The sequence below is a fragment of the Podarcis liolepis genome (assembly GCF_965112155.1).
Source record: "Podarcis liolepis genome assembly, chromosome: 1".
Classification (NCBI taxonomy): Eukaryota; Metazoa; Chordata; class Lepidosauria; order Squamata; family Lacertidae; genus Podarcis; species Podarcis liolepis.
Genome location: NC_139554.1, coordinates 73856340 through 73868622, shown reverse-complemented (window position 1 = coordinate 73868622; position 12283 = coordinate 73856340). Strand labels below are relative to the sequence as shown.

Here is a 12283-nt window from a genome sequence, read left to right as displayed (position 1 = left end):
GTCTCCTCAAGAGATTATACCCAAAAGGGGCTTCCCCCTCTTCATATATCACCATGCACCCACAAGAATATATCCACCCCTGCAACGGCCTGACACACGGGGTGACTATATCAAGGGGTTCTGGTCCCAATACCAAAAGTCCTAGTGGTGCCTCTAAATTTGCTGGAGAGCAAGTTTCTACGTTGGGGACCCTGCCCGCGGGCACCCCTCCCATCCAATTATTCCGGAACTAGGTGCCCTGTCTGTCTACTTGGTGGCAACTCTTATGCAGCCACAAGAATACCCTGCCACATTCAAGGGTATTAGGTGTGGAGTTACCAGGCCCAGTAGTTCAGGTAGTATTCTGGGATTTTGGGAGGCTTGAGCCACCACGACAACCACAGGTGGGGCTGCGGAACCCACAGGCACCTGTTCAGTAATTTTAGTGTGCACCTGATTCAGACACCCTCCCATGCAACACCTGGAGTAAGATTTGGGCCTGGTTTATCAAATGGGGTTGGTACAGTGCTCTACCCTACAACCAGCAGGCTATTCTCCCACAACCACAAGAGCGGTCTAGAACTCGATAGATTTCGACCGATCCTGCAGCTCCCCGGAGGAGCCACATCCAAGTGCGCTGGGCAATGCAGTGAATAAAGAGCCACAGTGGGAGAGTGGGATGCTGTACTGCAGCCGCCCTATTGAACCCTCGTTCCCAAGAGCCTACGAGTATGCCGTCTCTTACCACCGGCAGAGGTCAGCAGGCCAATAGGGTTGGTATGGTTCGATAGGGTCAGGGCAATAAGACATAGAGCAAGTCAATAAAGAAAATAAGAGAGAAAAGAGAAAGTCTTTGTGATTGTCCTTGTGATGAGTAGTCGCAGGATCTCGTTGCCCGTGGCCTAACGCTTTTTCCCTGGTAGCGTCAGACACAAGGTGATGATCAGGATTTCTCTTGCAAGTCCAGACACCCTTCTTCAGATGCGTGTGATGTACCCAGGGGATCACCTCGACTACTTTCACTGCAGTTGGGGATGAGGGGGTCGCCAGACGCTGTCACCCAGAGGAACTGGTGAACCGGCTCAGCGAGACTGCCGCGGGACTGCAGGTGTACGCTCGAGGGAATACCTGGAAAGGAAGCAAACACACACAACAAACACAGGGATTGCACTTGTTCTTGGGTGATGTGATCTCCCATCTGCCCCAAACTGGCGGGGATGTCTCGGACGAAAGGGGTTGGCCTGCCATATAGAAGTTCAAAGGGTGATAGTCTCAGTCTCTTGGTTGGCGCACAGGGCACAGTTTTGGGATAGCAGCAGTTAGTTGAGATAGAATATTCTCCCAAGGTGTGCTTTAGCAGCTGGGCCTCCCAAATGGGTGGACTCGTGGTAATTCTTTACAATTGTGCTGGCCAGATGTTGGGGCACAAAAACACGGCTGTCTGGTCCTTCCTGGAGCGTTGCTCCTTCTTGGCTGGTCCACTGCTGTTCATCAAGGGTGTAACGTGGTTCCACATCGTCTGGAGTGAGTTCTGGGATTATTCTTTTGGCATAGCAGGCATTTCCTGGAAATCTGGGCTGCCAGTTGATAAAGGTTGGCTATATAGACATACTTCTCCAGCTGCTTGGTTGTGGCATCTGGCCTCATGTGGGTGGACACATAGTATCTGGTTTGTCAGCAGTGCTTAAGATCTCTTCTGGGACCACTGCTCCAATAACTGAGGCAGGGGCCGGTTCCCGGGCTGCTTCCTTGGCCACTCTGTCTGCCAATCGATTTCCTCTGGCCACTTCTCCAGGTCCAGTCTTTTGTCCATAACCTCAATGCAATCGTGCGTCTGCTCCTCACCTTCTCCTACCGGCAACAGGGTAGCTGGGTTGAGGGCGGTGGTGACCACTGGTGGAGGTTTCAGAGCTGCCTCACAAGCTGCATTATCTGCTTTCCGGTTGCCTCTAGTGACCATGTCCCAACCTCTATCATGGCCTTTGCAGTGTATTACAGCAATCTCTTTGGGGGCCCATACAGCTTCTAGTAATGTCTCAACTTCTGGAACATATTTCAGAGCTTTCCCGTGGGCTCCACTCAAGCCCCGCTCTTTCCATAGGGCGCCATGCGCATGCAGGGTTAAGAAGGCATATTTAGAATCAATATAGATGTTAGCCTTGCATCCAGCTGCCAATTGCATGGCAATGCCTTTCGCTGTTGGACTTCACCTCAGAGGACAAATAACTCTTGGAGACTTTGGCCTCCTCAGAACTCTTGGAATGGCTTGCCTGGCCTGCACCCCCACTTTTGGGTACTCCATTGCCTGAGGAACAACTTGCAACTGCCTTTTCAGCCTTTCTCCAACACACAGTGCATCACACAGATGCGTTGAACCGTAGAAACAACTTCCCAAAGAAGCCTCAGTCCCCCCTGGGCTTGGTACTCAGCCCCCTCTGGGCTTGATACTCGAACATTGCAATAAGCTTCTGCAGCTTTTCAATACATAGTGGTCAAACTTCTGTATTTGTTCATCCTTTCCCTCAATTCTTTAAGGTTGGGGTATATTTTGTCCAGGATCTGGTCACTGGGCTCTGCCTCGTCTACTTCTGGGGTGTCTGGCAGCCTCCCCTTTCCTGCTTCGGCTCCCTGGGCCGCATATCGGGGCGGCGGTGGAGCTTTGGGGATATGGGGCTGTCCCTGTCCTCCCAAGGGGTGACCACGGCACTTGGATCATATGGGGGTGGGGCCAGGACTTTTGCCTCGGATCCCTGGTAAATGGGCTTCTTGAGGCGTTTTCCTGCCTGTGCTCCTTAATTTTGCATTGATCAGTCTTATATTTCTTCAGCCAGGGGGGTGGGGGGTTGTCTATTATCACGTGAACCTCTAGAACTTCATCCATGTTCACAAACTCATGCAAGTTAAATGGAGAAAGTTCTTCTTCCTCTTTTAGTTTTATGCAGTTTCTTTGTGTTTTTTTTTTAAACTTCTAGTAGTTCTCCCAGCAGACACCTGACCTTGGCTGGTCACACCCTGTGGTCAGTTTCAGGTGTCCGGCTTGTTTTTTTTTTTTTTCTGTTCCCTCATTCTTTTTCTGTGGCAACTAACTTGTCAACTGTGGTGGCCACAAAGATGCAGGTCTTCTCTTGAGGTTTCTCTGCCTGAGTCTCAAACCAGGGGTCTGCTGCAGTGTTCTCTGAGACACACCTGAGCACCGAGCCATCCAGCTGGTGCCTGGTTAAGGACACCAATTAAATTGCCCTCCCTGTCTCAACTATAACTGCTATAGGTCTAAAACCATTTCGTATTTCCTAGCCATAGACCACCTCTCACTGGTCATCAGAGAAACTAGGGCACTACTGGTGGTTTCCCTGATGTATTCCAAACTGCCGCTGGTCACATAGATACCCAGCTCTTCCCTAGCTAAGTTCTGGGATTTAGGTTGCCCTCCCTGGTCAAGCTGTAGTTACTATAGGGATCAAAACTGTTGGAGGTCTGCAAGGCTCATGTGCTTCATAGTTCAGTGATGGGCTTTGGAGAAACTAGGAGGCTTGCCTTACTATCAAACTTACAGCTCAGCAGAGAACCCTCCAGCTCTGCCTGGCTGAACTCTTGCCTTCGTTGAGGTCCAGAGGTCTGAAAGCTTTGTATGCACTCTAGTTCTGTATACTAACTTGGATAACCTAAGGGATCTCTGGAGCGATCCCCTTCATCGCTCCCAAATCTGAATCTGAGTCTGAAACTCTTCTCTAAATAACTACTCAGCCTCAAAAGATACTCCTTGTTGCCCTGTCCCAACTAGGGCCCCTATGTTTCTTCCCAGTTCAATGCTGTGTCCAGTCCAGTTCACACAGAGTGTGTAAGCGTTCTGGCGTCATCACAACGCCATAGTCTCCGCTGAATCCTTTCTTGAAATTGTTCAGCATGCACTGTAGGGGAATTATTAGACCTTTTGAGCCACTCCCTCCCATATTTAATATGGCCCTTGTGCAGCGTCCCCAAACACCAAACACACACACATACAGTTCCCAATTTTCCTCGCCCAGTCGAGCTCGCGCTGCTGGGAACCGGAGTACTTATTGGTTCTACCCCAGGGGAATACCCTGGGGTTACACACACACACGCACCAAGTGCCTCTTTCACTGGACGCTGTACCACACACACTAGCCTCCCGGTTCCCCCCTTTTTTTTCCTTTCTGCCTTCCTTTAAATCCTTAAGCGTGGGTGGGTATCAGGGGCCAATCCTTCCCTTACTGCCACCAAACACGCTTGGGCATGTGATCAGGATGCCCCTTCCCCTTTTTAATTACAAGGGGGTCTCTGTCTTCCTCTGTCCCCAGGGCCCTTTTCCATGTACTCACCAGCCGGCTGGACTCTGGCCTGTCCTGTCAACCTCGGTCCTTCAATCCGTTGCCTTCTCTTCCAGGATCCAGCAGAAGGGTCAAATTGGCTTCGCCCTCCTCCGAAGAAAAGCCTCGGTGGCGCCAGGAGTAAGCGGCCTATTGGCTCTTCCCCTGTGTCCTGCCTAGAAAAGGACAAGGGAGCTGCCTTCTGGTCTTTTGAGGACTTAAGGTCCCTATCCGAGTCACGCATGCACCAGAAATGTTAGAGACTTCAGAATACAGACCAGAATGGAAAAATCCAGGCAGCAATATTTCTTTAAAACAAAAGTTTTATTCAATTTGGTCTTTGTCAGACAAAAAGCAAAAAGGGGTGCATTCAGGACGAAATGAGAGAGAATGCCCCCGAACACCAGGGGCAAACAGTTTTTATCCCCTCAGGCAAAACAATGGTTCAACCCTTGACCCAGCCCTCAAACATTCCCCTTTATGCATATTCATTGAAGCTCAACCCCCCCACCTGTTTTTGTGGTTCCAACAGGTTGCTCGGCTTAGAACCTTGTGGTGGGCTAGACATCCTGGGCAAACGAACAGTTTCTCAGAACAGCTCCAAAATCCCCTGACCGCATCCTCCTGCAAACTCGCTGTGTTGCAAAAATATTGTTTTGCAAGCAGGGGCAAGCAGGGGAGAGAGAGAAATGTCTTTTTTAGCTTTTAGTTTGCTCTCTAAGATGGCTTTCAGCTTATCTCCAGCCTGGCTCTCCAAAGTGGACCCAGGTGGACCCCTGGTCCTCACTCCTTCACCTTAACAAGATAATTGCTAGGTTTTTTTAATGGAGGCATGCATTAAGACCTGAACAAAACCGGGACAGGGACTCTCTCTCTCTCTCTCTCTCTCTCTCTCTCTCTCTCTCTCTCTCTCTCTGTGTGTGTGTGTGTGTGTTTTATACTGAGTCATACTAGCTCAGTGTTCTTTCCTCCAATTGCCAGTAGCGCTCCACAGTCTCAGGAAGTGGTTTAACTTACAACTTGTGTTCTAATTTGCTTAACTGGAGGTACCAGGGACTGAACCTGGGGGTTCCTGCATGCAAAGCTACTGTCCTTTCTGCTTCAGCGTTTTTCCAAAGCCTAACATGAAAAATTGGAAATTTGGTGGGAAATTGAAATAATCTCTTCTTCTCATTCACAATAATGAGCAGCCTATTTCTTTTCAAAGCAGTGTTTTAAACTGATGTTTTATCCAGATGCAAATCCTTCAATTCCAAGATTCATTTGTGATCATCTTAGTGATGTTACTGCTTCTTTTAAATACTGGATAATACAATCGGTTTCAGATATTTGGTGCAAGAGTGTCATCCTATTTTTAAAGAATATATTATTTATTGTACAGAAATCTAGACACATGCACAAGGATGATTTTTTTTTTTTTACATTTAGTATGGCACTTTTTGTATGTGGTGATAAAAAAACACGAATATCCAAAAGTACTTCTGCTACAGTACTTGTATTTTCTCAACTTTTCCTCTAAAAACACAGGGCTTAGTACACCTGTGCAGTTTTTTTTTGTGTGAAAATATTATTGGAAAAAGAAAGAAAATGTTATGGGCCTCTGAATACTCTCATCTGTTTTTGTTGCTGAAATGGACTCCATTATTTCTGTAAGGTCTTGAATAAAGATTGACTTACATTTAGTCATCGCTTACTGTAACCTTTATAAACTTTGGTGCAGTGCAAATGCTGTGACCATCGTCTCCTTAAAAGCATTATTCTCAGGTGTTTGATTTTCATTTCATATTAGTTTCCAGACACCCTCTAATGAAATATGTGAATCGGTGTATCATAATATTGCAGGGGTCAGCTACTGACTTTAGATCTGTCCCTTTTCCTTTTGACATCATTGCATCACTATAATACTTAAAAATATATAGTTGTTTCATGTGGCATTTTTCACCCTTCCTTCTGTTTTCTTAATGTATAGTACCCATGCATTAGGAAATACCTTCTTTGTTATAAATAAAATTATCAATGTAAAGTTTGTTTTTACTTGGGCTGGTATGGTTTTCCCCAAAGAGAAGAGTGGGATTTGGGCAAGCTGCCCATGGCCCTGAAACCTCATGTACCGTAAAGTTTTCCAAGTCATAAAGGCCTAAATTAAGGCTTTGAATTTACAGCATGTTAACATGAGCTATGTTGTAATTCAATTTCCTGCCTTCTTTTCTTTCTCATGAATTAAAGACTGTTTTACTATTATACGTTTCTTCAATGCACTACACTAGAAGGATAGGTTTCTTATGTATTCAGATGTTTGTGAAATTATACAAAATAGCTGTGGCACAAGAGTAATGCAAAGATCTCTAATAACACAAATTAGCTGCTAGTACCTAAAGTGCAGAATCTGAAATATTTTGTTGGAGGTGTTCCTAGTAAAAAAGAAAACGGGAAGGAATGCCTGGTATGTTTAGCTACCATAGAGATGTGTAAACAAGAGGGGAACAGGACTCAGTAACTTGTTTTCTAACTACTGTCTTGCAAAATCTTTCTGATTTTCATGCACCGAGATACACTGTTTTAAGCTCCTTTAAGAAAAGGTGGGGTATAGATGTATTAATGAATGAATGAATATTTAATAATGAGGGCTAAAAGCATGCCATTAGAAACAAGAGTTTATTAAGGCCTCCGGTGCACTAGGAAGACAGACTCCTAGTTCCTTAGTGTGCTGATGACAACACGGCTTTTCAAACACTCTGAAAGTAAGTACTGGAGGAACCCAAATACTTAACGAGGTTTAATGGTTCGCATATACATAGGTCAGAGAGGCAATAATGCAGGGCCACCCATGAGGCAAGGTGAGGCAACCACTTGGGGCAGAAGGATCCACAGTGGCAGTAGATCTGGTCTCCATAGAAAGCATTGCACCACAGAGCATAGACACTCTGGTCCTTCAGAGACCTGACCTTAACATGCTCTTCTGATTGCATGGAGGAACGAATGGCATTTTCAGAGTAATTAAAAAAAATGTGTTTGTTACAATGTATGACAATTATCATCACTCGGTTTCATGCTCAAAGCAAATTGGAATATCAATAAAGTTATGTCCTAATAATATGATAATGTGTTCTAATAATGCTTAATTCTTACTTTCAGGTGACTGTAACAACCATTGGTTACGGAGACAAAGTGCCTCAGACATGGATAGGGAAAACCATTGCATCTTGCTTTTCTGTGTTTGCAATTTCATTTTTTGCCTTGCCTGCGGTAGGTGGTTTAGAGTATTTCAATTTGTTTTTAAATAAGTTTAAATTCATATGCATACATGCAGTATTTTCTCATTGGGAGGATTCGTACATATTTGAGTTCGAACACTCTTGAGCAACTGTTTATCACTGCCAAAGTGATGAATTTCTGTGCTTGGGTGTTAATCTGGCTGGTTAGATTCTGCCCAAATACTGTTGGGGCTACCATACTTTTTATACAATAGTTACACACAAGCCCTGGATATTTATGCATCCATGCTTTTATCACAAGCATGTTGTATCATGAGTTTTGTGGTCTGCTATTGTTGCGTAAACAATTATTAGTGTGGGCATATGTAAAATAACCATGTGCAAAAACAACACAAAGTTTTAATGTGGGTAACTGCCCACTGTAGTTCCTGTGTACCATACAGTCTCTTTAAAAGCGTGACTGTAAGTAAAAGTGCAAAAATATCTGGGTCCAGTATAATGGAAAATATGGAAATACGGAAAATGTGGCAGCTCAAGTAGAACCAGCCAGAAGAAATCTGGGACGATCTCAGATTTGGGGCAAATACCATTTGAGCAGAATTTGCTTGAAATTAAATTTAAAAGGTATATTAAATATATATTAAATTTAAAAGGTATAAATTTAAAAGGCATTTCTCTTCTGAAAACACTCCTTTCTTCAGGGTATTCTTGGTTCTGGATTTGCCTTGAAGGTACAGCAGAAACAACGACAGAAGCACTTCAATCGGCAAATTCCAGCAGCTGCTTCTCTCATTCAGGTAATGGTGATTAGAGCCTACATTTACTGCATATATTTTGATAGATATTTTTTTTAAAGAATCCTATTGGGTTGGACCCAGCAGGTGCTTTTGTGCAATGCCAAGGAATTTTGATCCAGTGGCAGGTGTCTGTTAACAAAGGCAAAGGAGCAGTTTTTGCCTATTCCCTTTGCTTTCTGCAGCCCCAGCACTCTCAGAAATCTGTTCTGGAGAATGCCAAAACAGAATGCCAACCCACCAGCACAGATTTCAGGAAGCACTAGAGCAAGCATAGACAAACTCGGCCCGCCAGATGTTTTGGGACTACAACTCGCATCATCCCTAGCTAACAGGACCAGTGGTCAGGGATGATGGGCGTTGTAGTCCCAAAACATTTGGAGGGCCGAGTTTGCCTATGCCTGCACTAGCAGGAGTAAAAAGGGAATTAAATATCCCCCCCCCCCTTTCTCTCCTGTTAGCAGACACCTGCTGGAGCAACAGTGCTAGGAGGTCTACTTAGATTCTGTCCTTGGTTCCTTGGCTTGTCATGAATCCGAAAGCTGCTCTGAGACCCCCCTCCTACCTCTATACACACGTTTTGTATTTATAGTTTTGTTAAAAATACTGGTAATAAAAAGTATGTTTCATACAATTAGTCTTGACTGGAAATGGTAATACAGATCTTGTTTGTTTCACTGTATTTTGCACAAGCATATTTGCTGTTAATATTTTTTGTCATTATTTGTGTTTGGAAAAGAATACAATTATATCTTAGTTTTGTACATTTGTAATTGGCCTTTTCTCTTTTTGGTGTTTGTTTATAAGAAGTCTATTTTATTTTTTGTTATCTTTTGGAATCAGGCCAGTTAAAGTGGATTAATTTGAAGAAATCCCAGCAAATGTTTTAAACTAATCTGTTTTAGCTTTTGAACCATTCTGAATTGAGGATTAACTTGCTTCATAATTAGCATGAGTTTTCTGAACTAAGATCTCTTCTCCCACCCCCTAATTTTGAAATTTCCACTATCCCTAATTTAAACAAATGTTCATAGATTTAAAAAGGTTGCCCTTTATAAATTAATGTTGGTTTTCCGATGATACACAAATGTTTTTAATTCATCTAACTAATGTTTTAGACTGCCTGGAGGTGCTATGCATCAGAAAACCCAGACTCTTCTACATGGAAAATATATATTAAAAAACCGTCCAGAAATTATCACTTGATGTCTCCTAGTCCCAAGCCAAAGAAAATTGCGATGGTGTCGGTAAGCAGCTACATTACCATTTCCCTTGGGCATTTTGACACATTAATGTTTAAAAATAGATGGAAATGAATGCTTTTCCATAGAATATGTTTCCTCTACACAAAACAGCCTTTCTTGAAAATGTGATATTCAACGTTAGTCATACTCAGGGCAAACTCACTGAAATCAATAGGCTTATTCTGACTATGGCAGAAATTGAATATCAACCAATATTTGCATAACAAGATATTCTTCATATGATACAGGGGCAGCGTCTAGGGGGGCTGGGGGGCCAGGACCCCCCAATAGTTTAAAGTAGGGACCTGGGTCCCCCCAAAAATTCTGCAGCAATCATCAAAGGGACACACCAGGGTGAAGCATCTTCTTCCTGGCACATTCCTTTGATGATTGCCAGGGGGCCTTCCAGGAAAGCGCTCTGGAATTCTCCACCAAGGATACACCAGTGCAAAGCATCTTGGCCCCAGCGAGTCCCTTTCACAAAGGTAAGGCGGGTGGGGGTGGCAGGCCAAGTTGGCCTGGCCTGGTGGGGTGGGGTGCCATGTGTGTGACATCATGCATGTGCGACGGGGCCTCCAATGTTGGGGGCAACTCGGCACGTCTGATATGATATCACACACAGCCATGTATACTCATGATTGGGCCAGCCTGACTAGCTGGCAGGAAGCTCCAAGAAGCTGTGTTGAGTGTTGCGCAGTTTTATTCCTCTGCACCAATCATGGGAGAGGATCGGACTTTGTCTCCTAAATTTTGTTTCAGTGACAAACAGTAAGGAGGTAGAATTCTATCCTCTTGAGGACTTCCTTCATAGACTATGGCATTGACTAAGAAGTCAGTGGTTATAATAAAAGGAAGGCAAGGGGAGAAATGTGATTATGGAGTGATAGACTCTGGGAGGAACACAACATTAGGAATTCAACATTAGGGGATCACTTCATCAATACAAGATTTTCTGCTTGCCTGCTAGAGTGATTTCCCCCTCTCTTCCCCCTCACATCCTGTTCATGAAAGAAAAGGTAGAATTGTAATTTTATAATAAATCGTAATTTTATTTCCCCTCGGTTACTTGTAATATAAATTAATTTATTGTGTTGAATTAATTACATCTTTAGCTTAGCTCTGTTTCTGTTTTTTTAAAGAAGATTTTAAAATGTATTCCTCTCAGGTAAAAAAGAAGAAAGGCAAGACGGAAAAAGATAATGGGCCTTCTTCTCCTGACAAAATGTTATCTGTTCCACAAATCACATTTGACCATGTGATGGAAGATCGGAAATCTGAAAACTACTTGGACTCGAATGAAAATTCTGGTAAGAATTTCGGTTAGAATTTGCATAAACTTAACACGGCAAGCCAAAGCCTAGGGGTAAGGCCAGACGTTGGGGCTGGGCAGAGATTTCCCTCTGCTGGTCGCCTCCCGTGGTGTGACATCTGCATCACTCTGCCAGTGTAGAATGGAAGTTCCACCAGCCAGATCTCTCCAGCTGGCAGCCAGTGGAAGAACCTGAAACTTGATATTCTGGAGGCAGGGGAGGGAAGGGCTGAGCTGGCCCTTAATCTCAAGCCATCCCATTATTGCTGGATCTCATGCCATCCCACTATTGCCATCAGGCCCAGTTTGGACCCATTCCAGGCTGGCACAGTGCTTTGACAAGCCTCACTGCTTCCTGGTTGGGGTTTGGATTATACCCTGAAATAAGGAGCTGTCATTTAACCAGACAAAATAGCCTAACGAATACCTGAGCCCTGAAGAAATTTATAGCTAAGAAAGTTTATAAGAGGCTGTTCTGCTTTACTGCCCACAAGTTTCAATGCTGTTGTAACAGATTGAACCTACGTGTGCTTGAGTGTCTTTGTCGAGTCTGTTTCAAAATATTTTACTCTTGACTTGTAAATATTTCCTATAGAAACCATTTTATCCAGGGATTTTAGAAAGATAATTTATGGATCTATATACTTAACGCCTTAACACCTCCTGACCATAATCTTGAAGATTAGCACCTTTCTCAACATCTATCTAGCGCTTTGATTATTTTTATTTATTTATTTTTAAAGAAAACTCTCTTGCATTCGACACTTTCCTTAGTTTCTCTCCCCCCCCTTAGTTTCCAACATTTATTTGAAATCTGAACTGTGATACTGAGGAAAGGAAACTAAAACGTTTAACTAAACCAAAGCCTTAATCTTCATCTCTGTTTAGACTGGTTTATTTATATATATTATTCTAATTAACAGTATGACAGTATCCTTCTAGGGTCCAGAGGCTACTTATTCACTGTTAAGTTGCTTTCTGTTCTGCATGAGTCTTCTGGGTAGCCTCCATTTTTTAGAATAATAATCTGATTTTTCTTGTTAGCTTTCTGCAACATCTTTAAAAAAAATGATTCTGAAGAATACTTGCACAGATCATAAGCGTTCAAGGAAAGCACTGCTTTGTCCTCCTATATACCTGCTACTCACACATGGGTATTTTTAGAGCTCACATCCCTTTCCTTTGAGAGCTTGTTTGCCAAGTTTTCTTCCAAGTAAATTTCATTTTTTTAAAAAAAAAAAGTGCTGTAGAGAGCAAATATCAATGGGGAATACCACATTGGAATGCATATCAGGTAGAAAGTTCACATGCAGTTCTTGGTTTCTCAATAGGTTATGTAGTACAAAAGATGTTAAAGCTTTCTTTCACTGCTTTCTATGCCCAAGTGACATTAACCTTTAACTGTGACTTTCAC

General features: G+C 43.5%; 1 protein-coding gene across 8 annotated transcripts in view; it reads left to right on the top strand.

Moving 5' to 3' along the window:
* KCNQ1 (potassium voltage-gated channel subfamily Q member 1) overlaps positions 1 to 12283 on the top strand; it is a 322417-nt gene that overhangs the window by 108385 nt on the left and 201749 nt on the right. For all 8 annotated transcript variants that reach the window (XM_083462722.1, XM_083462720.1, XM_083462724.1 and 5 more), the window contains 4 exons: positions 7443 to 7553; positions 8224 to 8319; positions 9435 to 9563; positions 10726 to 10867. In XM_083462722.1, the coding sequence (XP_083318848.1) occupies positions 7443 to 7553; positions 8224 to 8319; positions 9435 to 9563; positions 10726 to 10867 (478 nt within the window). The remainder of the gene's footprint in view (positions 1 to 7442; positions 7554 to 8223; positions 8320 to 9434; positions 9564 to 10725; positions 10868 to 12283) is intronic.